This window comes from Pieris napi, chromosome 23 (assembly GCF_905475465.1).
Source record: "Pieris napi chromosome 23, ilPieNapi1.2, whole genome shotgun sequence".
Taxonomy (NCBI): domain Eukaryota; kingdom Metazoa; phylum Arthropoda; class Insecta; order Lepidoptera; family Pieridae; genus Pieris; species Pieris napi.
In genome coordinates this window covers 8,971,761-8,995,664 of record NC_062256.1, presented here as the reverse complement: position 1 = coordinate 8,995,664, position 23,904 = coordinate 8,971,761, and the positions used below count along the sequence as shown (strand labels likewise).

Here is a 23,904-nt window from a genome sequence, read left to right as displayed (position 1 = left end):
ATTACACTTCGAGAATCTATTGATAAATTTATTTATTTTATATATTAAGGAAACGTACGAGGAATCACAAATACAGGATGCATAAAAAGATACGTGCATAGTAATCCCTTAAATTGTTTCACAGATGACAAATTTTAATTAACTAGAGTAGAAAACTAAAATAATAACAATAGGAAATTTGAGTAATAATCTACCGGTGTGATATTAAAAATGGCCGAAGAAAGCACGTTGGGATTGTTAGGCATCTCACATGGTTAACGGCGTAGACTTGAGAGGCTGTCGGTCCAGGAGAGGTGCGGGGGGAGTTGATATTGACCTAGATGTTCATTCAAAGTTCGGTCGATGGGAATGACATCTGCGCGTTTCGTATTTTTCAATTTAATGTTAATACGCTTTAAAATAATGTGAAATGATGTGATTAATTGGAAATAAATGGGTGAAATGGTATAGCGATTATGGAAACACGGAGTCGGTCTAGGACGTCAATTTCGTCTGTGATGAAAGATATCGAAATGGATTCGAACGATGTGAGTACATGTTATGTAATTTAGGATATTTACTATTTAAATTTACAAGAATTAATTATGTGCAAATAAAAGACATGGATTGTTTATTAATAAAATATGTAAATTAAATGGAGACAATACGACGTATATATTTAATTAATTGGCAATATTTCTCTAGAACTTATTTTTGCGGGGGTTAATTTAAAAATTCATATTTATATTTGTTGTATCTTAAATTCATGAAATAAGTAAAATTATTATGTGAGGTATTTTTTTTAACAAAATAAGTTTAAGTAAAGATTAAATTGTTCACGTGAACAGTATATGAAGTCTTAATAGCATCGTGTTTAAACACGTAAAATTTTTCACGCATAAATCTATAAAAATCATCTTAATATCACAGATAATGTAAATAAAATTTATTAATACCAACAAATTTTATAGTTTTTATGTATGCCCTTAAATATTGTAAAAACATTATTTTAATAAATTGGGTTGAAGAAGAAAATTTGATTCTCAAAGACAAAAGTCTGTAAACTGTTCCAGTTCTCCTGGTATATTCTAGTGTAACCTGGGATATCCTGTGTACTCTTAAGGAAGTGATGTTAATTATTTCGACTATGTGTTTGCGTGTTGTTCCCACGAGAATGTAAGTGCGTACTCCTATTTCACCATGCCTCCTGCTGATACCGGAAAGGTCTTTGTTTTTATTTATGTTCTTATTATTAATTACTTAAAATGTCATGTGGAACATGGTGTAATGGTTGCAGCTCCTTACAAACGTTGTGTAAAAAAAACAAAAAAACATGGCGATTAAAAAGAGTGGCGGAGAGTTTATTGCCAGTTCTTCTCTTCCGTTCTACGCCCTTGATTTGAGAACTGGCAGTAAATGTAAAATTAGAAGCATTAATATTTATTTCTTTAATGACGAATCACAAGTGTACATTGTGTTACCTACGTGAATAAATGATTTTTGAATTTGAATTTGAAGTCTAAATAATGCTTCAATAGAAGTGGAAAACGTGGTCTACCTTTACAATTATACATGCAAAGTATTTTTACGTATTAATAATTTTCAGTGCCGTGAGGTGATGCTGCGAGAGCAGATCCCAGAAGAGACACAACCAGAAAGAGGGAACTGGACTGGTCGATTTGATTTTCTCCTATCATTACTCGGATACAGCGTTGGCTTGGGGAATGTTTGGCGATTTCCGTACCTTTGCTATAACAACGGAGGAGGTAAGTTTTTATAAAAAAAAATATGAATATAAATGGCGCCATTTTGATAAACTATAAACCTGTGGATCTTTACATATTCTTTGTTTCCTTGTCGATGGTACTTTATTGATTGATTGATTGGAAGTTAGGTTACTTAAGTAAAGACCCCAGGGACATATACAATATAGATACGTGGGTTCTTTTATGGTTTCTTTGGCAATTGGTCAATGCATGACACAACTTAGAGTCTGATGGTAACTTTAAAAACTATACTTAGCGCGAGCTATGACTTCCGTGAGTCAAAATTAAATTTTTGACGTACCGAAGACAGACTTACGGCCGTCTCCTTTCTGAATCACCTATGATATGACACCTTCATGTTCTTCGGTTGAAATTAAAGACAAAGCTAAAAACAGTGTAATACGTAGCCTTACAAACATAACAGACATTTAAATTAATGTGTCAAAAAAGACCTGTACGTGGAATGGCCCAGTTGGAAGAAAATAGAAGACGCCCAGAAACCTGGGAAAACATCTGTAATAAAAGGGATAGCGGGGAAGGATTGGGAAATGGTGGCGAGGATGAGACATAATTGTTTTTTATGTAATAGGAGGCAAACGGGCAGGAGGCTCATCTGATGTTAAGTGATACCGCCGCCCATGGACAGTTGGAAGAATTTGGAGTAGGCCTTCATTCCGTCGGAGGTTGTGTACTAATGTTTAACATAACGACAGATACTTAAATGTAATCCTAATTATGTAGTACTCGAATACAGGCTATTTGTATATTTATTTTTTATTTACATCACTTTCGTCAAAATAATAATATCCAATCTTTAAATCTAACATATGAAAACGGGCAGACGGCTCACCTGATGTAAAGTGATATCGTCGCCCATGGACACGTTGCCAGAAGGCTCGCAAATGCGTTGCCGGCCTTTTTATGGCTTTTAATTTTATGTTTAAATTTCTTATATACATTTCCTTGTTATCCTAACTTCCTTCAGTATTATTGATCGTAACACCTTCACGGGTAAAGGCGTCCTCTAGCTTTTTCCTTCTCTATCCACGGCTTTCTTTCTCCATTCGCTACCCGCTAACACTTCTATATCTTCTATCCACTATATATATGCTATTTGAACTTTTTATTGTATATTTTTATATTATGAACCTTGAAGGTTATGCATACAAGTGGATAGCGTTTAACTTAATCGTTGTATTCAGGCCAAAGTTTCTTTTGTGCGTTTGAACAGTCATTTTAATATTTACAATGGGTACTTTGTTTTCCTAGAGAATGTGTTTTCGTATAGCGAGCAAAAAAAATGATCGGATTTTAAACGATTTTATTAAATTTGTAAACATATTCAGAACATTCATCTTTTGTTACTTTGCCAAAGTAGGGCCATCAATTAAAGAGCGTACAGTGGTTTTATGTTTATGTTTGAATGTGTATTTCGGTTTTGGCTTTTGCGTATAATGTAATTGTTTAGTTCTTGTATACTAAGTAGCTGTACTGATAAGCAAATAAATAACTTCCCCTAAAGTCTTGGGCTGTCGTCACTTGACCTTTGAACTCCGAGTTCTCCTTTGTAAAATATGGCCAATTGTTCTGTACGGCTGTGAAGCCTGGACGATAAAAGGAGATACGAGAAACGGCGTATTGATAGAAGGAAATATACGAGTATTGCGACTGCGGAAAAGTTGCTGACACAGGATATGCATATGCTTTACGAGACTGATGGCCAAGCTTTAGTAATGGAGATGCAACAACAGAAGAAGCAGGCGAGAACTGGCAAGACTCCACCACTCTGTGTTTTGTTTACACGGAAATTTTAAGAAACTACAACCAACTAACAATTTTCCACGCTATTATTTATATTGAAACAAAGTTTTAGCAAAACGCTACAAGCGCTTGGCATCATATGAAGCTCCTATATATGTTAATGTATATGGGTTATGCTTTGCAGTCACGAATACCCTTTGATATACATATATGTTTACCCTAGACCAGTACTGAAACATTTCATTTTGCTATACCTTATATATTAATTCAATTTCCGCTACTCTAATTGATATTACAGATAACTCGATTAGACGAATTCACTTTAATCTATCACGATTTTAAAACACCCACGAATGGTAAAGAAAATTTAAAATGACTTTAGAAAATATTCATAGACATAGATATAAAATTTATTACTAAGAAAAACACACAAAATAACAATAATCAAAGAAAAAAAAAAACATAATGAGAGATATAAATGTTTTTTCCCTTTTTCCCATTCGGTTCGTTTCAAGTGTGTAATGCGTGTGTGCTGTGGCTGTAATTGGCCATTTTGGTTCAGCGCTGGTCATTCTGCCAGAGACCACAGCAGATAGTTTGCACCTCAGTCGCAAAAAAAGAAAGAAAAGGAATGTAATAAACAATGACTTCGTGCTTTGACCAAACCTCTAAGGTTTTTCAACCAACACGTGCGCCTGCTGCCAGGTCTGCTTCTTCCTGCCACTTTGCCTTGTATGATAAATAAAATAAAAAACATAATGAGAGATATAATTTTTTTTTTTCCCAGTCGGTTCGTTTCAAGTATGTAAAGCTTTTTTTGTTTAGTTGAAAGGGCTCGATATAAACATAAGAATAGTTTTTGACGTGATAACGTCTTTAAAATCGTTTTAGTCGGGTGACATGTTCAGAAACTTGTGTCACACCAAAACCTCACGAGCGCGATCGCAGGTATAACGAGAGAGAGACGGACCGATCTCCCGTCTCATCTCGAGCGCTGCCAGTCATTCCGTGAATGTATGAAGAAAAATGTATATCATGGTCGAATAAGTAAACTTGTCATTTTACACCCGAAATTTATCATCAAAAGTGTGAATAAAACGATAGATGTAATTTAAAATTTGAAAACATTGTTATCTTCATTAATTCCTTACTTCCCAAAAACTTATATCACCAATAAGACGTTATCACGTAAACATCTCGATCGTAAACCTACTTTACAAACAACCAATATTTTTTTCAACCTTCTAATACCTAATTTAATATATTGAACTATGTGTATTATTATTGTAAAATATTGTCATAAGTATCTGATGTGGACATTTTAAGATGTGTCTTGTTTCAGAGCAAAAATAAAGAAAACACTTTTCAAACGGATTAAAGTTACGTATAAATTGACAATTATTTTACATAATTTTAAATTTACGACATGACTTTTTCATTTTGATTCAAGGCACACAAAACAATCGAATTTGATTATGTGTGTGTGTTTTTGTTTGTAGTAAATGATATGTCTATGTCATTAAAACATAGAGCATTTTTTTTGACGTGATAACGTCTTTAAAATCGTTTTAGTCGGGTGACATGTTCAGAAACTTGTGTCACACCAAAACCTCACGAGCGCAATCGCAGGTATAACGAGAGAGAGACGGACCGATCTCCCGTCTCATCTCGAGCGCTGCCAGTCATTCCGTGAATGTATGAAGAAAAATGTATATCATAGTCGAATAAGTAAACTTGTCATTTTACACCCGAAATTTATCATCAAAAGTGTGAATAAAACGATAGATGTAATTTAAAATTTGAAAAAATTGTTATCTTCATTAATTCCTTACTTCCCAAAAACTTATATCACCAATAAGACGTTATCACGTAAACATCTCGATCGTAAACCTACTTTACAAACAACCAATATTTTTTTCAACCTTCTAATACCTAATTTAATATATTGAACTATGTGTATTATTATTGTTAAATATTGTCATAAGTATCTGATGTGGACATTTTAAGATGTGTCTTGTTTCAGAGCAAAAATAAAGAAAACACTTTTCAAACGGATTAAAGTTATGTATTACACAATTTAATTCAAGGCACACACAACAATCGAATTTGATTATTTGTGTGTGTTTTTGTTTGTAGTAAATTATATGTCTATGTCATTTAAACATAGAGCATTGTTGGCCTAGTGGCTTCAGCGTTCGAGTCTCATCCCTGAGGTCGTAGGTTCGATCCCTTCAACCAATGGACTTTCTTTCTATGTGCGCATTTAACATTCGCTCGAACGGTGAAGGAAAACATCGTGAGGAAACCGGCTTGCCTTAGATCCAAAGTAAACGGCGTGTGTCAGGCACAGGACGATTTTGATTGTAAAATGAATAAAGTGAAATGAGTATTTTCGTAACGTATATTTATTTAATTAACAAATTCCTTTGAAGGTCTAACTAGATTGTCATCTGCATGACAACTTGTTAATTAACTTTATATAAGTATTATAATTATTTCACAACAACAAGAATAGTCTTGATATTTAATGTTCTATTTTGTTGTATAGGGGGGTCCATAAATTACGTGAGGTGTTTTTTTAAAATTTCTGTGACTCCCTCTCCCCCTGGTGAGATGTCGTGAGATTTTATTCAACCCCTTCCCCCAACCCCCAATCTCACGTGAGATTTGTCAAAATGTGGGTTTCTTACGTAAACGCGAAAAAAATTGCTTCGTGTCTTTATTTACGACTAAAACAAAATAAGTTAAATGTTGAGCGTTTAGGTATGGAGTTAGCGGGAAGTTGCAGAGATGGCCTTTAGGGTCAACAGTTTTTCTAATTTTTTTTCAATCAGAAAAAAAATTGCGTGATATTTGCCGAGACCCCCCCTCTCTCCAACGTAAGATTGAATGAGATTTGACTCGACCCCCTCCCCCCTCTTAAACACCTCACGTAATTTATGGACGTTAATTAATTTATCCCCATAATATAAAATATTGAAATGGAAAATCCCTTGGTCGGGATAAGAAAAGCTGATACAAGCATCATAGAGCTAATACAAGCTGATACATAAGCTGATACAAGAATCTGAGTTCGGGAAAAATCTGATTTGTTTATTGTGTTAGAAAAGCTTTCCCTAATTAAATAAATAAATAATTACTGCTGTTTTCTACGCGAACCATATATATAATTGTCTGCAATTGAGTTGAAAACTAATCGAAATGGATATTTATGGATAAGCTGCATATCAGTATAATCAGTCAGATGAACCGGCGACGCAAATGTTTGCTCAACAAGCTCTTGCTTCCTCAGTACAATATCCCGATTCCCATCGTGCCTTACCAGGACAAGATGCACACAATGCCAGTCCCCACGGGAACACCGTGGAACATTCAAAGTATACCATAGAACTTGCAATCTCCTCCTAACTTTGTTCACTTTACAGCGCAAATGGATAAGCCACTGTTACATTGTAAGAGAAAAAGTACAGATTTGGAACCCGTAATACCCTCAAAGCAATTAATAACAGATGAAAAAATGGCTGCCCATTTGAACAGTCTTCACAAATCGGCTGATTATACATAGCATTCACTGGCATCTGAAGATGTTATGGAACTGGCTGTAGAGGGTCTACAGCCAGTTCCATAACATCTTCTCTCTATATCTATATCTGAAAGATTAAACGCCATAGAATTGTGCTCTCTGAGGATGTTAAGAAGTTGAAAGATGAGCCTTTATTACCCCCAACACTGATTGAAAGCATTCAAAAACCCCAAATGTCCCTAGTGGTATGGAAGCCACGTGAAGAAATCCTTAAAGGTAAAACAGAAGACGAAAATTGAGAACAAGATTCAGAACAAAAACGAACTGCTTACAATTTAACGTATTATTATTCGGTAGTTATATGAAATTGTTGGAAAGTAAAATTAATCTGTAATTGACCAAAGAAGTTTGAATGATAACTAAGTTAGTGTAGTACAATCTACCGAATAATAATACGTTAAATTGTAAGCAGTAAGCTGAGGTTCACAATCTTTCGACAGTTTATAATCTCGCGAGATAGATTACAATCTAACGGTTTTTACAATTTTACGTTAACATAAATAACTAATAATTTTGTATTCTTGTTATATTAGGTATGTATAAGTAAGATCCAATTAGGCTTTATTTTTGTCTTCTTTAAGAAATAAAGAAAGTCACAATAGAATATACATGAGTACGCGACCAGAGAAGAAAAAGAAGAATATGGACTGAGCTATAAGAGGTGATAAGAGAACTGTGATATCGATGTGAAACTGTAGAAAAAGTTGTATAATCTGTATTTATTTCCCCGGAGTTGGTATCGACTAAAAGTTTTTTTTTTTTTGGTATATTCTCCATCTGCAATCAGTGCTTTCACTTTTAGCAAATATGTTGGATGCTTATCTCGTTCGGAGTGTGTCCTCCAGTGAGAACATCTACTCATAATTCTTCACATTATAGAATGTCTTTTCGCTTAAGGCGTTTAACATAGCTCTGCATCGTGAGCTGTCGTGCAAGGGCATTGGGGTGGGCTGCTAGCCGTTCCCTGTATCTGGTCTTGATATTAGTTATTTCTTATCTCACTGTGAGCATAGAGTGACTAAAAGATGGATGGAACTTTTTTTTGAACACCTCCGATTGGCCGATACAATTGTCATATTTAGTTAAGTTCAATTATTATTGTTATAGTTTAATTAGATGATGGCGACGTCTATCTTGTTCTCATGTTAAAAAAAATACTTTTTTTGCAATGATAAAGAAAGTTCTTTAAACATTTAAATTAATTTAAATATTTTTGTTTTTGAATTCACCGCTAGCCCTCACTTAATTAGTTATTGTACTCTTTTAAAAACATGTTTTATACAGATTATATATTTGTATTGAGAGAACTAACACTTTATTTTTCACAATCCCAGTGTTAATCCCAGTTTAGCTCATTCATGTGTATTTACTTTCAGGTGCGTTCCTCATCCCCTTCACGGTAATGCTAATAATAGCAGGTCTTCCACTGATGTTTATGGAGCTATCTTTCGGCCAGTATGCAGCCCTTGGCCCAGTCGCCGTCTACAATAGATTCTGCCCATTGTTCCGCGGCCTTGGCTACGGAATGGTGATTGTTTCGTCCATAGTGATGCTCTACTACAATCTCATAATTGCTTGGACTTTCTATTACATATATGTGTCGTTTGTGAGCATCTTCTACCAATTGCCTTGGCAGAATTGCGATGCAGATTGGAGTACGGAGTGTAAGTAGTAAATTTCTTTATTCCTTCTTATAATTTAAAACGCGTAAAACTCAAAGACGGATGGTAAAATGTGAGTAATTTCAAAAAAATTATAATTCCTTACATTCCAAGGTTTTGATGGAGAGAAAATCGGAAAATATACTTTTATTCTGGATATGCGAAAGGTTTTTACGATAGCATAGCAAATTACATATGTTGGTATGTAGCTACTTAAAGGATAGGCTAAGTAAAAAATATTACTATAAGGCGATTTGATTCGCTTTAATATATTATAGTCTATGGCGAATCAAAGAACGACCTCATTTTGTGTCTGTGGGCTGAATCAACAACAAGTACCGTGACAATTATTACTTATTTATTCTTTATAAAGAAACATAAAGAAAAAATCAAGCGTAGCTGTATCAAATTGTAAAATTGTATTAATGAAACCTATTTTCAAACTGGTGCATTTAAAACTTTCGCGTATGATTAGTGTTCTTCGTATGGATAATAAAAAATCAGTGGCACTACAACCATTTTAGGTCTGGCCCTCAGCTTTCTGTATTTGTTTCTTGATCATTTGTTAATCTAATAAGCAAGTAGCCTCCTGTGCCTGACGCACCCAGTCGACTTTTTGGGTCTAGGGCCGGCTTGCCCTCAATTTGGGGGGTACAAAACAAAATACAATTTTATTGTAATAATAAAATTCAAGACTTATGCAATATTTTAAAAATATTTACGTTCATTCCTTTAGTCTAAGTAATTATTATTTCATCAATTTTAAGCATTTCTGTGATGTGTTTAAGTGATGTGGAGAAAAAAAAAAAAAAACACCCTACAGACATTTGAAGCCAAAAACAAGGTTTGTAGTGGATTTTAAGTCATTAAAAACAAAATTGTTTCCAGTTTGCTACTCGTACGAGGCGGCCGACGAGTGCGAAGCTAACAACGGGACATATTACTTACGGAAATGCTTTAATCAAACTCAAACTGCGCTACATAATATAACCGCCCTCGCAAACGTCACTTTGAGGCGGCCTCCCGCTGAAGAGTACTTTTCGTAAGTGATGTTTTGTTTCTTGAGTTTTAACTGAGCTTTTACACATACATATATGTTTATTTAATGTAACGAATTAAACTTTTATATACAACGACCGAAAATGAATATGCTTAATAGGTGTATTAAGTATATCCGAATCTTAATATATATATATTTCTTGTGTGCGTGTGTATGTGACTGAACTCCTCCTAAACGACTGGACCGATTTTGATGAAATTTTTTGTGTGTGTTCAAGGGGATCTGGGAATGGTTTAGATTCACAAATCAGCCCGGCAGATGGCACTGCAGTCGGTACTTTCATACTTTGCTTAATATCCTAATCGCTTTAAATATCACGCAGGACAACGTCTGTGGGGTCCACTAGTATAATTATAATATTAATAATAAAGCCCGTTTTATTTCCAATCATGACAATAAAACAAATTATTATACACAGCTTAGATTACTTTACATTTTTATACATTTTTTTTCTTTTGCTTGTTATTCTATATTCTAGCTTCCTGCAGTACCGTCGATACCCCCGTCGTCAGTACCCCTTTACGGGTAAAGGCCTCCTCTAGCCTTTTCCAACTGACTCTGTCTATGGCTCCCTCCATATCCGAATATATTACGTATTACATATATATTTTTTTTTTTGTTGTTATTTGTTGCATTTTGATGTATTTTTTTTATAGTACAAGGGGGCAACCGAGCATGAGGCTGATGTTAAGTGATACCGCCGCCCATGGACACACAATGTCAGAGGTCTCGCAAGTGCGTTGCCGGCTTCTTAAGAATTGATACGCTCTTTTCTTGAAGAACTCTAAGTCAAATTGGTTCGGAATTACTTCAGTGGGCAGCTGGTTCCACATAGTAGTGGTGCGCGGCAAAAACTGCCTTAGACAACACTCTGTTGTGGAACGACGGACGTCGAGGTGATACGGATGGTATTTTGTATTCTGCCTTGACGTCCGATAATGAAACTCAGCTATAGGTATTAGCAATAGGAAATAGTGAGATGCAAATTCGCTTAGATCCCAAGCAATGAAGAGCAAACATACTTCAGTCCAATGTTTAAATGCATAAGTCCTAAATATATTTCTAAATTATGATAAATATAACGTGAATTTCATTATTTTCGGTACTGTTATTTAAATCCTCGATTCTAATTAATGTAATCGAACTCGCACAGCGGTTTTCGAAAAGTGAGTTACAGAATCGCAGGGCTGATTCTGTTATTGGTACATTAATTAGAACTGAGGATAAAAAGCTACGCTTTTCAGGAACCATGTCTTGGGACTATCCTCTGGAATACAAGAAATTGGTGGAATACGATGGAGTTTGGCAGCTTGTTTGTTTGCCGCGTGGGTTATTGTCTTCTTGTGTTTATGCAAAGGTGTCCAGTCTTCAGGAAAGGTAATTTAATTTTTATGTTTCATAATTATGTGTTTATCATTAGTACGAGCGTATTACATCTTCAATCGTATAAATATCTTAAAAGGCCGTCAACGTAGCTTCGAGTGTTTAAGAGCGGCTGTATCACTTAACATCTGATGATTATCCCGCTCGCTTGCCTTTTGTTCTATACAACAACAAAAAGCTCATAGGCCGGCGACGTAAGCTACCTGGCCTTACAGATGTTCCAAGAGCACTTTTTCTAAGACGACTGGTTAGATCCTTTAACAATGGCGTTTCCACGAATGACCCTCTAGGTCCTGAACAGCTTCCTCAGCTTCGTTTTATTCCTGTTTAAAAAAAGGTAGTTTTGGCATTATAGGTTCTTTAATCAATGTTTGAAAAAGAAAATCATTAATACGTCTCCTCCTCCTCTTTGTGTTCCCCCTCCTCCTTGACATGAACGCTATATCTTGTCTATATTTACAACTTTATACTTAGGGGCTTTATACTTTTCACGCGATTTTTTTTAAAATAGGGCACTACTGTTCTACGCTTATATTAAAAAATAAAATATGCCGCCCAAATACGTAGATGGTCCCAATTAACTATGAAATTCGAAATAAAATTTGAATCAGATTTATTTTTCAATATAATCGCCACTAATACTGCCATTTCTCTAATACGGCAGTCAAAATCTCGCTCCAACGCTATGAACGATATCATCGGCTTACCGAGGCGAAACACGCCCAATTTTGTACTGTAGGGCGAAAACGCCTTGACCACGCCGTCCTATCTTTTTAAAAAACGCGTAACTCAGTTCAAATCACTGCTAAACTACCGAAAGACTAGGCGATATGGTCGAAAGACTATGGCCTGCGTCATGGGCGATAAAAAAAACTGCTAAACTAAGCTTTGATCTTTTGATTTTATTTAGTAAATACGCCTATTTTTTGTAATCTTTATATATATAAATTACGTGTCACGTTGTTTGTCCGATATGGACTCCTAAACTACCGAACCGATATCAATCAAATTTGCACACCGTGTGTAGTTTGATCCAACTTAAAATATAGGATAGCTTCGTCACAATTCTAACAGATGGCACTGTGTTGAAAGTACCTACGTTTGACATAAGCTACAATTTAATGGCATTACCACCAAAAAAGCCTGTTGGTCCCCATGACTGGTGTTCTCCTACCGTTTCCCTTGAATAGTTTGCTACTATGTAATATAACAAAAACCTTAGCCACAGCAACGCTTGGCCGGTCTGCTAGTAATTCATCAGTACGATTATCTTTATTTTCAGGTGGTGTATTTCACAGCCCTTTTCCCATACGTCGTGTTGGTTATTTTGTTCTTCCGAGGTGTTACATTGCCCGGCGCTTCGACTGGTATTTTATTTTATCTGACTCCAGACTTCAGTCAACTCGCTAATGCGCAAGTAAGTTTTAATTTATTTAAAAAAACTACTGGATGATATTTTATTATATTCGTTTATCCTTATTTAATAAATGGATTTCATTTATATGACAAATATTAAAAGACAAACATTTTGATAAGTAGTAACAAGAATACCCTTATTTTAAAAAGTTCAGGAACCAAAAGGGGCTATCGAATATATTTCTAAAATTTTACAGCTGTCAATGAAACTTAAATAAAGTCTCAAGAGCTATCAAACTATTTTTCTGAAGTTTAGTACATAGTACTAATGAAAATAATTAAAAAATAATAAAATTAAAACAAATATAAAAAGTTTGGTCCCGGTGGCAGCATTTCCTCGCTGTATTGCGATAATTATTCGTTGAGCGAGGCGAGCACCAGCTCTGGGGTCACCGGTACTATCTAATTGGCGCCAACTTAAATCTTTAATTACCGCCTGTGCACTTGAGCCCCACGGCCCAAGAGTCTCTACTCGAAAGGGAACAAAATTGAAGTTGGAGGAAAGACTCTTATATTTGAGCCGTTTATAATAAGTTTTATAAAGTATATAAGAATGCCACTTTTACTAAGCTGTACCATCACCACAATAAAATCCCAATAGCACCGCGTCAACAAAACTCATGTCTCTTTCCATCACAGTGTAAACATAGCACAGAAAGACACGAAAGTTAGAAGAGCTTTTCATTTATTTTATTATTATTAATTACTTAAGATGTCATGTGGAACGTGGTGTAATGGTTGCAGCTTACAAACGTTGTGTAAAACAAAAAACTTGGCGATTAAAGAGTGGCGGAGAGTTTATTGCCAGTTCTTCTCTTCCCTTCCCTTGATTTGAGAACTGGCAGTAAATGTAAAATTAGAAGCATTTAATGTATATTTCTTTTTTGACGTTCATAAGTGTACATTGAGTTACCTATATGAATAAATGATTTTTGACTTCTGACTTTGACTCAAGTGGATGTAAAAGTTTGAATGTCTTCCAGGTGTGGGGCGATGCAGCAGTTCAGATATTCTTTGCCTTGAGCCCCGCTTGGGGAGGCTTAATCACACTGTCATCGTATAACAAATTCACAAATAACTGCTATTTGTAAGTATAAAAAACAATGCCGCTACAACATTTTAGCTCTAGGCCTGTGTAGTATGTGATCAGTCGTCTGTGCCTGACACCCATCGACTTTGTTTTTTTTAATAACATAGCCAAGGTGCCTATGGAACGCCCAAAAAGGGCAGTTGGCGCAGCCCATGGACACCAATTTTAGTAACGCACCCAGCTTTGCCGGCGTTCGCGATAGGAATATGCTTTTTTTAAACAGTTGGTGGTGGTATCTTCCAGAGAAGGGAGTCGATGTCACAGTTCGCTAGTTCGCAAAAGAAAATGTAAAATGTGTGGTCTAAGGCCCGTTTCCTCACGATGATTTCTTTCGAGGAAGTCTTAAACAAGGATAGAAAATCCATTGTTGTACGGTCTTCGAACCTACGACCTCAGGGATGATAGTAATTCGTTGAAATACTCTCGAAATCTGTTAAAAAAAGACATCCTTATAATATATTGACGACTCATTGGTCTAGTGGTTAGTACCCCTGACTACGAATCCATGGGTCCCGGGTTCGATCCCCGGCTGAGACGAACATCGATGTGATGAGCATTTGATGTTGTGCTTAGGTCTTGGGTGTTTAAATATGTATTTATATGTCTATCTATCTATAATATGTATGTATATCCGTTGCCTAGTACCCATAACACAAGCTTCACCAGCTTAGCATGGGACTAGGTCAATTGGTGTGAATTGTCTTTAAATAAAAAAAAAAAAAAATTCTGGCAACACATTTGCGCCTTCTGCCAGTGTAAGTGTCCATGGGTGTTGGTATCACTTAACTTCAGATGAGCCTGCCCGTTTGCCCTCTGTTCTATATAAAAAAAAAACTTCTAAGATTCAGATTCTTAAAAGGGCGGCAACGCACTCGCTAGCCATCCGTGAATCAAAGTTAAATATATATTTTGCAGAGACTCCCTAATAGTCGCCGTATCGAACATAGCAACATCGTTCTTCGCGGGTCTGGTCATCTTCTCAGTGATTGGATTCCTCGCGCACGAACTTGAAGTCAGCGTTGACCGAGTCGTGGACCAAGGCGCCGGATTGGCCTTCATCGTTTACCCTGAAGTTGTCACGAGACTGCCGCTTTCTCCGCTCTGGTCCATTCTCTTCTTCTTCATGCTTTTGACACTTGGACTTGACTCACAGGTGAATATATTGCTATATCTTTCAGATCTCTTCTTTCAGTCTTCTTTTTAAAAACGTATTTTTCTACCAGATGTTTTCCTTCATCGTTCCAGCGAATGTTAAATGCGCATATAGAAAGTTCATTGGTGCATAGGGATTGAATATCCGACCTGATGAGAGCTTCCTGCCCGTTTGCTCCCTGTTCTATAAAAAAAAGTGAAAAAAAGTTAACTTCTAAGATTCAGATTCTTAAAAGGGCGGCAACGCACTCGCTAGCACTCTGGCATGGAGAATGTCCATGGGCGGCGGTATCTCTTAAAATCAGATGACCCTCCTGCCCGTTTGCCTCCTGTTACATAAAAAAAAGTTGCAAAGATGCATAATTAAATTAACAAAAATAAACTTTTTATTGTAACATAAATATTTTTAGTCACGAATAATGTTAAAATGGTGCCAAGTTGTGAATTTTTGAAGTTATACTTCTTTAGGCGCGTGTGTGATGAGAGTGAAATTTTACGATGCGCGCGCACCGTGACACAAAATTAACAGAATGAAGTTGCCCACGGAAGATGCTACGGCATTGGACATAATTTAAAAACAACATTCGAATAATAATAGAATTTATGTTACACTTAATGTAAGAAAATAATAATATTTAATTTTTTAAAATTAAATGAATATTTTCAGTTTGCTTTAATGGAAACTGTGACGACGGCGATACTGGACAGATTCCCGAACTTCAGAGAGAAGAAAATATGGGTTGTTCTGACTGTTGCCGTGTTTGGATATCTCGGGGGACTGATTTTCACGACTAACGTAAGTATTTTAGGGTTTTAGTAAGGAATTTTATATTATAGCCAAGAAAACAACTATGTAAGAGAGAGAGAGAGAGATATCATTGAATACAAAATACCATCCGTATCAATACCGCCGTTTCTTAAGGCAGATTTTGCCGCGCACCAACACTATGTGGAACCAGCTGCCCACTGAAGTATTTCCGAACCAATTCGACTTAGGGTCCTTCTAGAAAAGAGCGTACCAATTCATCAGGCACCTATATTGTTGAATGTACGGTGTGTACCCATTTTACCAGCTCAGGTTAAACATAATAGTTCTGTGGGCTGCTTAAAAACTTCATTCGTTCTAGAATATTTGATGACAAAAGGATTCTTCTATATTTTTGAAGTTATAGTTCTTTTAGCGCGTTAGGGAAAAATGAGAGTAAATTTTTACGATACGTGCGCACACCGTCACAAAAAACCGACACCTTGAAGTTAGCTATAGTCAACATTATAGTTTTTTTGAAGCTATACTTCTTTTGGCGCACTAGGGAAAAACGATGAGGGTAAATTTTTACGATACGCCGTCACAAAAAATCGATACCCCGAAATTAGCTATAGTCAACATTTTAGTTTTTTTGAAGTTATTTTTTTTTGGCGCGTTAGAGAAAAATTATGAGAGTAAATTTTTTGTATTGTTAGTCTCGTTTTTTCTGCAAACGTAGAATAAGGCGAAAGATAAAAAATTTGAAAAGATTTTTATCTTGTCACGCCAAAGAAGTATAACTTCTATCGCGTGTTTTTTTTTATAATTCCAGAGTGGGATGTATTGGTTACAATTAATGGATAAATACGCGGCAAACTGGTCAGTTCTAATAATTGCGATTGGGGAATGCATCTTGATCGCCTGGATCTATGGGGCCGAGAAGTTCTGCCACGACATCGAGCGCATGATCGGACGCCAGTCGAAGGCCTGGCTGGTCTTCTGGAGTACTATGTGGAGAGGCATCACTCCCGCTGCCCTTATTGTAAGTATTATCAAATGTTTATTAGGGAATGAATAAAATTTAAATTTGCCTCAATTTTTTTTACTCTTCTCAAGATACGACAAGATAACTTTATAATTTTTTTGTAACTATAAATTAATAAATCAGTGGGGCTTCATCGTTTTTAGGTCTAAGCCTCAAATTTCTGTATCTGTTTCATAATTTTTAATCTAATAGGCAAGATGATCAGCCTCCTGTGCCTGACACATGCCGTCAACTTTTTGGGTTAAAGGCAAGCCTGCTGGCAGAGTTCGTAGCTTCACTCATATCCTGTGCACATTTCAAATATTTCAGTTCATCCTGGTCTTTAACTGGATCGAGTATAAGCCGGCTACCTATGGCCACTACGTATACCCGATGTGGGCAGATGCAGTCGGCTGGATTATCGGAATGCTGCCTATATTGGTTGTCGTATTGATGGCCATAGACAAGATTTGCACTGGTCCTGATGATCTGACAATTATGCAGGTATTTAATAGTTTTAAGGCCTACAATTATTTTAATATAAAAAATAAGATACTTAGGTACTTAAGCAAATTACGTAAGGAAAGTATTTTTATTTACAAATTGTAAAATAAATAATTAAATTAATTTCTTCTATAAATCAGAAACAATGACTACTTTTTGATTTGTAATTGTAAGAAATTTATTGTTTTGCTAAAATTTGAATAAAGTACGGCTCGAAGGACCAAAATGATTCCTGGGTTATTGCTGTAAATAATAGAGGATATAATTTATTTTTATTAAATGTTATGAATGCTTTGAAAAGAAATGCTTCATTTATGCTTGTTAATAATAATGCTTGAGAGAGGGCCTACGTCTGGCTAGTCTCTCCGGGCGTAACTCCGTCAATTTAGGCAATCGCCACGCTTGTATAGCTAAAAAACCCAATACTGTACGAATCTCCTCATAGAAAGCCCGCTTCCTGTCGCAACCCACGGAGGAGTGGGGCCCAGCACAGCGCCCGGCTCCGCTCGAGGAGACTGAGCTGCCTCCGCCCGTGCTGCTGCTGCACGGCAGACACGTGCTGCGGGAGCGCGGCGCTTGACCCCCGCAGAGCTATCCGCTGGCTGTTATGAGGAAGGTTAGTCTACATTTGACCTTTATACCTTTTTTATAATAATAGCTTATAACTAAATTTAGTTAATAATTTGTTCTGTTTAATCTTCAGACGTCTAAGGATACCGGCGACACGATGTCCGACAACAGCGGAGTGGAGAATGATATCAGAAAGGCGGATGTCTCTAAAAAAAGAAATTCGATGAAGAAAAAAGTTCAAAACTTTAGCAGCGAACACGATGACGCGGCCCTCGTCCCATTACTCCAAACGAACAAAGATAAACCTGAACGTAATGCCCCAAGTGCCAAGTTCACATTGCCAAAAACAAAGACTGATTCATTAAGTGAAAAGGATATTCAAAGTGTTGATGTAGAAAAGGGGACAATGTCCAAACCTTTATATGATAATGCGATTGTCGTTTGTAATCCTGCAGTGGTTCAGAATCATATGAACACAAACGTGTTTGGGGATATGATTACGTCAGAAGTGCCAAAGACCTCGGTCCTTATTGAAATTAGCGAAAAGAAATCGACGGGTTTCGGTACACCCTTAATTTTTACCACGGCGAAGATACACACAGATAGTAAAACGAAGACGGGGGACCCGGTGCACGTTACGCCAGTACCGATTCTGTCTACGATCGAAGGGAATCGAGTAAAATCGGAAGTTACATACGATAAAACTAATATATTCCCTGGGAAAATCGAGCCCACAGGCAAAGTATTTGAGAAGGGCAAAGATGTCCAATCTCAAATTATTAATAATGATGACGCAAGTGGAACAAATCAATCTAAATCATCCTCAAATAAATTTGCGGATCAATTTAAGGCGTCTGTCACGCAACCATCTCAATCAAATATAGCAACTAAATCTGATGCCACAAAAGCTAGTACCGTCACTACAAATAGGACAGATATTACACAAAACAGAAATGTAAATAGCACAGTCTTGTCTAAATCAAAACCTGATAGCACAAGCAGTATAAAGAAATTACAACGCCAAAAACATACAGAGGAAACAAATATATCGCAAAATAATATTGACATTAAAAAAGACTCTGATGTAGTTAAAATAGATATAAAAACGAATGGAACAACACAAAGCGATGTAAACAGATTTTCTGCCCTTCACGCTGTCAAAAGCCCGTCAGACCCAAATAAGTCCATTCCGACGGTTAAGTCAATTACGGAAGTAAAAGAAATGGTTAAGTCGCCTATCGCTTCGAAACAAGATATCACAACATCTACAGAAAAATCTTCAACGCAAAAAATAACCACTACAGATGCAAAGGAAATAGCTAAATCTCCCGTTATCAGTTCAACACATAAGTCATCCATAGTAAAACCTACATTGGCGCAAAAAACAATTACTTCAAGCCCTGAAAGTAAGGAAGCGACTAAATCTCTTGCTATGTCTTCAAAAGCTGAAGCCGTAACGTCAATTGCAACATATGGAAATACATCAACGCAAAAACCAATAACTACTATTAATACTGGCACAGAACCAAAAGTGTCTTCTAAAGTGGAGGCATCCTCGATCGCAACACAACCTGGCGCTACGGTAACCCAAAAAGCAATTACTGCAATTGACTCTGGCTTAAAAGGCAAAGATCCTAAATCGTTTGTATCTCCAAAAGTTGAGGCAACAACTATTACAACAAAACCTGGTATCTCATCACAAAAAATAACTCCTACGTCTTCAGAACCAAAAGATAAAACTGTTTTGTCTCCTAAAATTGATGCAACATCTATCGTAAAACCTGCAACTGCGTCACAGACTATGAATACAATGAAAATAGATGTAAAAGATGCTACAAAAATACCTGTCAGTTCAAAACATGAAGAGGCTAAAGTAAAAACTGGAATCACGGCAACTGAAAGGGCAAATACCAACACCATTTTAAAACAGGAGCCGAAGACATCTGTTAAACCCACATCTACGCAAAAAATGGCCACCGGTACAGAAGCTAAATCGGCAATCCCTACTGCAAAACCAGAAGTTATAAAACCAAATCAAAAAACATTACAGACCACAACAGAACCAAAAGTAGCTTCGACTAAAATACCATCAAAACCAGAGGTTTTTGCGTCTGTATATAAACCTACGATGGCTCAGAAAACAACTACTGGTAACACTGGCACACAAGATAAAGAAACTACTAAATCTCTTGCTATGTCTTCAAAAGTTGATACCTCAGCTATTGCAACAAAACCTGCAGCCACGTCCACGCCAAAAGCACCACTAAACACAGTGACGGAAGCAACTAAATCGCCAATATCAAAACATGAAATCGTGAAACCCACTCAAAAAGTACCAACCAAAGGAAAGGAATTGCCAACATCAATAAAAACACCCAAACCTTCAACAAAATCTGACAAACTAAAATCCCCAACTCAAATGCCATCTCAGAGTCTACCAGGAGCGAATAAACCAAAAGCAGGTAGTGAAGTTTCAGGTAATGCCAAGACTAAAGTACCTTCATACATTGTAGCAACGTCGAAAACCAAAATAGGTACCCCAAATAAACCAGAAGACTCCAGTGCATCAACTACTTCAGTTAGTAAACCAGATTCAAAAGACGGTAAGTCAGATACAAAGAATCCACCAAAATCATAAATTTTGTTTTAGGTAAAAACCTTGTAGATTTGAGTCTACAAGATTATTTTATTAGCTGCTGCATATTTTTCTTAAAACATTGGTGCTAATTGTAATGTACTAACATGTCTAAATATCTGATTACATAGACTATTATTTTTTCACAGACAACAGAATGCTAAGCTATTTTGTTAAACTTAATTTTTTTTTAAATATTTTAATTAAATTCGATTATTTTCTAATAATTGACATTAAGTATGCCCGAGTAAGTCTCTTTTATAAATTGCTACACGTATATTTATATATTCAAATTATAGAACTTTTACCTGTTTTATATTAAATATCAAGGTTGTCGAATTATAATGACGTAACAGTGTCGACATAACTAGAAGGTACCAAAAACCTCGAAAGTTATCATTGCTCAGACTTTGTCAAAAGGTACATTGAAATAACATTCAATGTAGATGTATTATATCTATGCAAAGTTAGATTGTACTCCTCCCTCAAACGCCGGCTTCACACCCACTAAAAATGGGTGTCGATGACTACCCTTTTTCGAGTGTACCAATTCTTAAAAGGCGGCAACGCACCGCCGCACTTAATATCAGTTGAGCCTCCTGCCGGTTTACCCCTGGACCATAAAAAAAAAATTGTAGTAGGTACATTAGAATTAGCACCAATATCTGATAATATTTGCTTGTATTTTTTCCATATGTTCTTTAATTGTAAAATAAATTAAAATAAAGTCCACCGTATATAATTTGCTCACTTAGGTAATCATAAAGGAATTGAGTGTAAATTATTATATAATAATTATTAATGTAATTATTATTAATGGTAACTAAGTTGCTGGTATTTGGTAATACTTTAAAAGTAAATAGCCATCTTGAAGTTAGCGGTGCTAAATATTCTAATAGACAATATTTAATTGCTATCATCAATTTGAAGGCGATGAGTTTCGGCTCGAACACTGTCAATTTTGATAATTTAACACAATTATGAAATGTCAAATGTCACGAATGAAAATGAGAGAATAATGAAAATGGCAGGGTAGATACAGATAATACGAAATGATTAAGATTTTTGATGTGTTAATTTAATATACTTTTGTATGTGATATTTTGAAATTTTAACAGAAACATAAAAATTTACTTTATAAAATCATTAACATTTTTATATTTTATACAATAATATTCTACATTTTTTATTTAAAATGTTATATGGCTCACAAGAAATGTAAAATAACGTTTTAATAAGGCCGGTTAACTGCTCATTTAAAAGCCGCTTTCTTTAACAGTGTTAAAAGAAGTAATGAACGTGGCTCAATACATTGTTCACTCTAAAGTACTTTGAATAAAAATATTAAGAGACTCTTGCTCATAACTATATTTTTAATCTGTGATTATTTTTTTTATATAAATGTTACTAGACATAATCCAATATTCGTTTTATAATTTAAAAAGTTCCTTGACTGCGAAAAGGTCAATAAATACAATTCTATACTAATATAATACACGCGAGATTTGATATTTTTTTCAAAGAGTTTTAATCAATTTCAGCCTTTATAATTATTCAGATTTAATATATCAATACATAAACTTTAATACGAAGACAATATTATTAATATTTTATGTTCCTATGCGTTTAATTTTAAGAAAGTTTATTTTAATTATAAAAATGTAACTTGTGGTATCGATTTTCGAAAAACAAAGGCACAAATATATATATAAATAGTAAAACAAATGAACCTTAAATACTAATGTGTGTAGTCCTGTTAACATTTAGTTTAGAATGTGAAAATTAGTCTTCAGAATAGAATTTTCAAATTTCTAGTAGCCTAACAAATGGCAGTAGACGCCAGATTTCTAGGAAAACTCTTATTTTAATAGTTGAGCTTATATCTTTCACTATAAAATGTTCATATACAAATTATTGGTGTATTAACTGTTCGATTGGGTGTTATTTATGAATGATTAGATATTAAGAAAGCCGTGCGTAACCACGTACGCAAGAAGTCCATAGTTTTGCACAAATCAATTATATTAATAAACTTCGATTTGTCAGTTGTCAAAAGTTCAAAAATGGCGGACTGTCTATTGTCTACTACATTGTAGTTTTACAATAATTTCTGTTTCACGAGATTTTGGAATTAAAAAAAGTAACAATACGTTAGATTGACCGTAAAACCAGGCCGAACGACAAATAAAAAAAAAAGAAGTTGTCCATTCTTTCAATATTCCCGCGCAAAACAAAACAGCACCCATTGTGCGTGCTTCAGATTGATTTGGCGTGACTATGGATTTTCCGAATAGCTTCAAAACAATGACTGAATCATGAAGCTATTTATTAATTAAGTAAACGAGTACCTAGTAACATCTAAATAGGTAGATGTGTTGTACCATATCCAATCTCCAGTAATGTTAAGTCGAGTTAGAATCTAGACGTGTTTAGATGTTATAACAAATTTTTAGTCCGTAGTTATGCAGACATTGTAAGTATTCAATTTTATTTAGAAGTATTTATTTTGATAAAATGGTTTTACCCCGTTACGTTTTATATCAATGTTTACAATTATTTGTTAGGAATAGTTGTTTTATAAGAATATCAAATACCTTTCTACATTTTTGATGAACCTATTTTGTGAAATGGTTTTTATTGATGTTAATTTCATTGACAACATTTCATTTTTTGGTGACGTACATTTAAAATTTACAAATTCACGATTTTGTATTTTATGTCTAAACGCAAAATGACACTGGCAACTATTTGGCAATGAAATGTCATAATTTTGATAATTTTAAAGTTCTAAATGTTGCTATGATCATGATAAAGAATTACGAAACACAATTTTTGTTTTGGAATTTTGAAATGTTGTCAATTGTCACGGAAAAAATATTTTACTGGTTAAAAGAGACCGACGTCAAACGTGGTTAAAAATATCTTTGTTTAATATTTGAATATTTTAAAGTCAACAATCAAAATATCCTCCATATTTTGTTTTTAATGTAGAGTTTAGGCGCCAAATGAACTTTTTACACAGAAAAATGACCGTGAATGACATAGACCGTAAATAAAATGACCGTTGACATACGTACATTTTCCCACAAATTTATACGCCTAATATTAGAAATTGTTGTTAACTCGATGTATTTTAGAGAATTATTCAATTAATCGATGTTATATAGATGTTTATTGTAAATATAGTATATAATTTTGATGAAGCCAAGAAAGTTCTGAGTGTTTATAGATGGCTGTATTTTTGGGTGATATTTTAGATGGTCAGCATATCTTTGATAACATTATATGAAAGGATGGAATGGGCAAATAATTATTTAGAAATGATGTGATAAATATGCATTTAGTTCTAGAGTTGTTGTGCTATTAATAAAATATGTTTAAATTTACTGATCTTTGATTTCTAATATTTAAGTTCATATTGACCATGAAACAAATACACGGATTTAAGTAGTACCTCCTTAATATCAGTTATCTCTTTCTGTTAAATTGCGTTTTTCTGTGTTGGAAAGAGACAACAGATTTTTGTTAAAATCGTGTAATTCCCATATTTTATAATGCCTTTAATTGTAAGCATC

The 23,904-nt window shown here is 35.1% G+C and overlaps 2 protein-coding genes across 2 annotated transcripts; both read left to right on the top strand.

The window, feature by feature from the left end:
- The first annotated feature begins 175 nt into the window (after positions 1-175).
- Positions 176-23,715, top strand: LOC125061494 (sodium- and chloride-dependent glycine transporter 1-like). The gene is made up of 13 exons (XM_047666967.1): positions 176-527; positions 1,586-1,745; positions 8,466-8,753; positions 9,639-9,792; positions 11,055-11,187; positions 12,476-12,610; positions 13,593-13,696; positions 14,615-14,852; positions 15,519-15,647; positions 16,429-16,638; positions 16,951-17,124; positions 17,570-17,740; positions 17,828-23,715. The coding sequence occupies exons 1-12, from the start codon at positions 456-458 to the stop codon at positions 17,702-17,704; spliced, it is 1,932 nt and encodes a 643-aa protein (XP_047522923.1). The 5' UTR covers positions 176-455; the 3' UTR covers positions 17,705-17,740; positions 17,828-23,715.
- LOC125061554 (serine-rich 25 kDa antigen protein-like) lies at positions 19,505-20,332 on the top strand. Its single transcript, XM_047667026.1, has one exon. It carries the CDS (start codon positions 19,505-19,507, stop codon positions 20,330-20,332), a length of 828 nt encoding a protein of 275 aa, XP_047522982.1.
- Positions 23,716-23,904: the final 189 nt, after the last annotated feature.

What these genes read in the sequence shown, in the direction of transcription:
- LOC125061554 (XM_047667026.1), top strand. Translation starts at nt 19,505, where the DNA reads ATGAAAATAGATGTAAAAGATGCTACAAAAATACCTGTCAGTTCAAAA.
- LOC125061494 (XM_047666967.1), top strand. Translation starts at nt 456, where the DNA reads ATGGAAACACGGAGTCGGTCTAGGACGTCAATTTCGTCTGTGATGAAA. An exon ending in TCACTCCCGCTGCCCTTATT is followed by an intron (nt 16,639 to 16,950) that starts GTAAGTATTATC and finishes CAAATATTTCAG; the next exon opens with TTCATCCTGGTCTTTAACTG. An exon ending in ATGATCTGACAATTATGCAG is followed by an intron (nt 17,125 to 17,569) that starts GTATTTAATAGT and finishes ATCTCCTCATAG; the next exon opens with AAAGCCCGCTTCCTGTCGCA.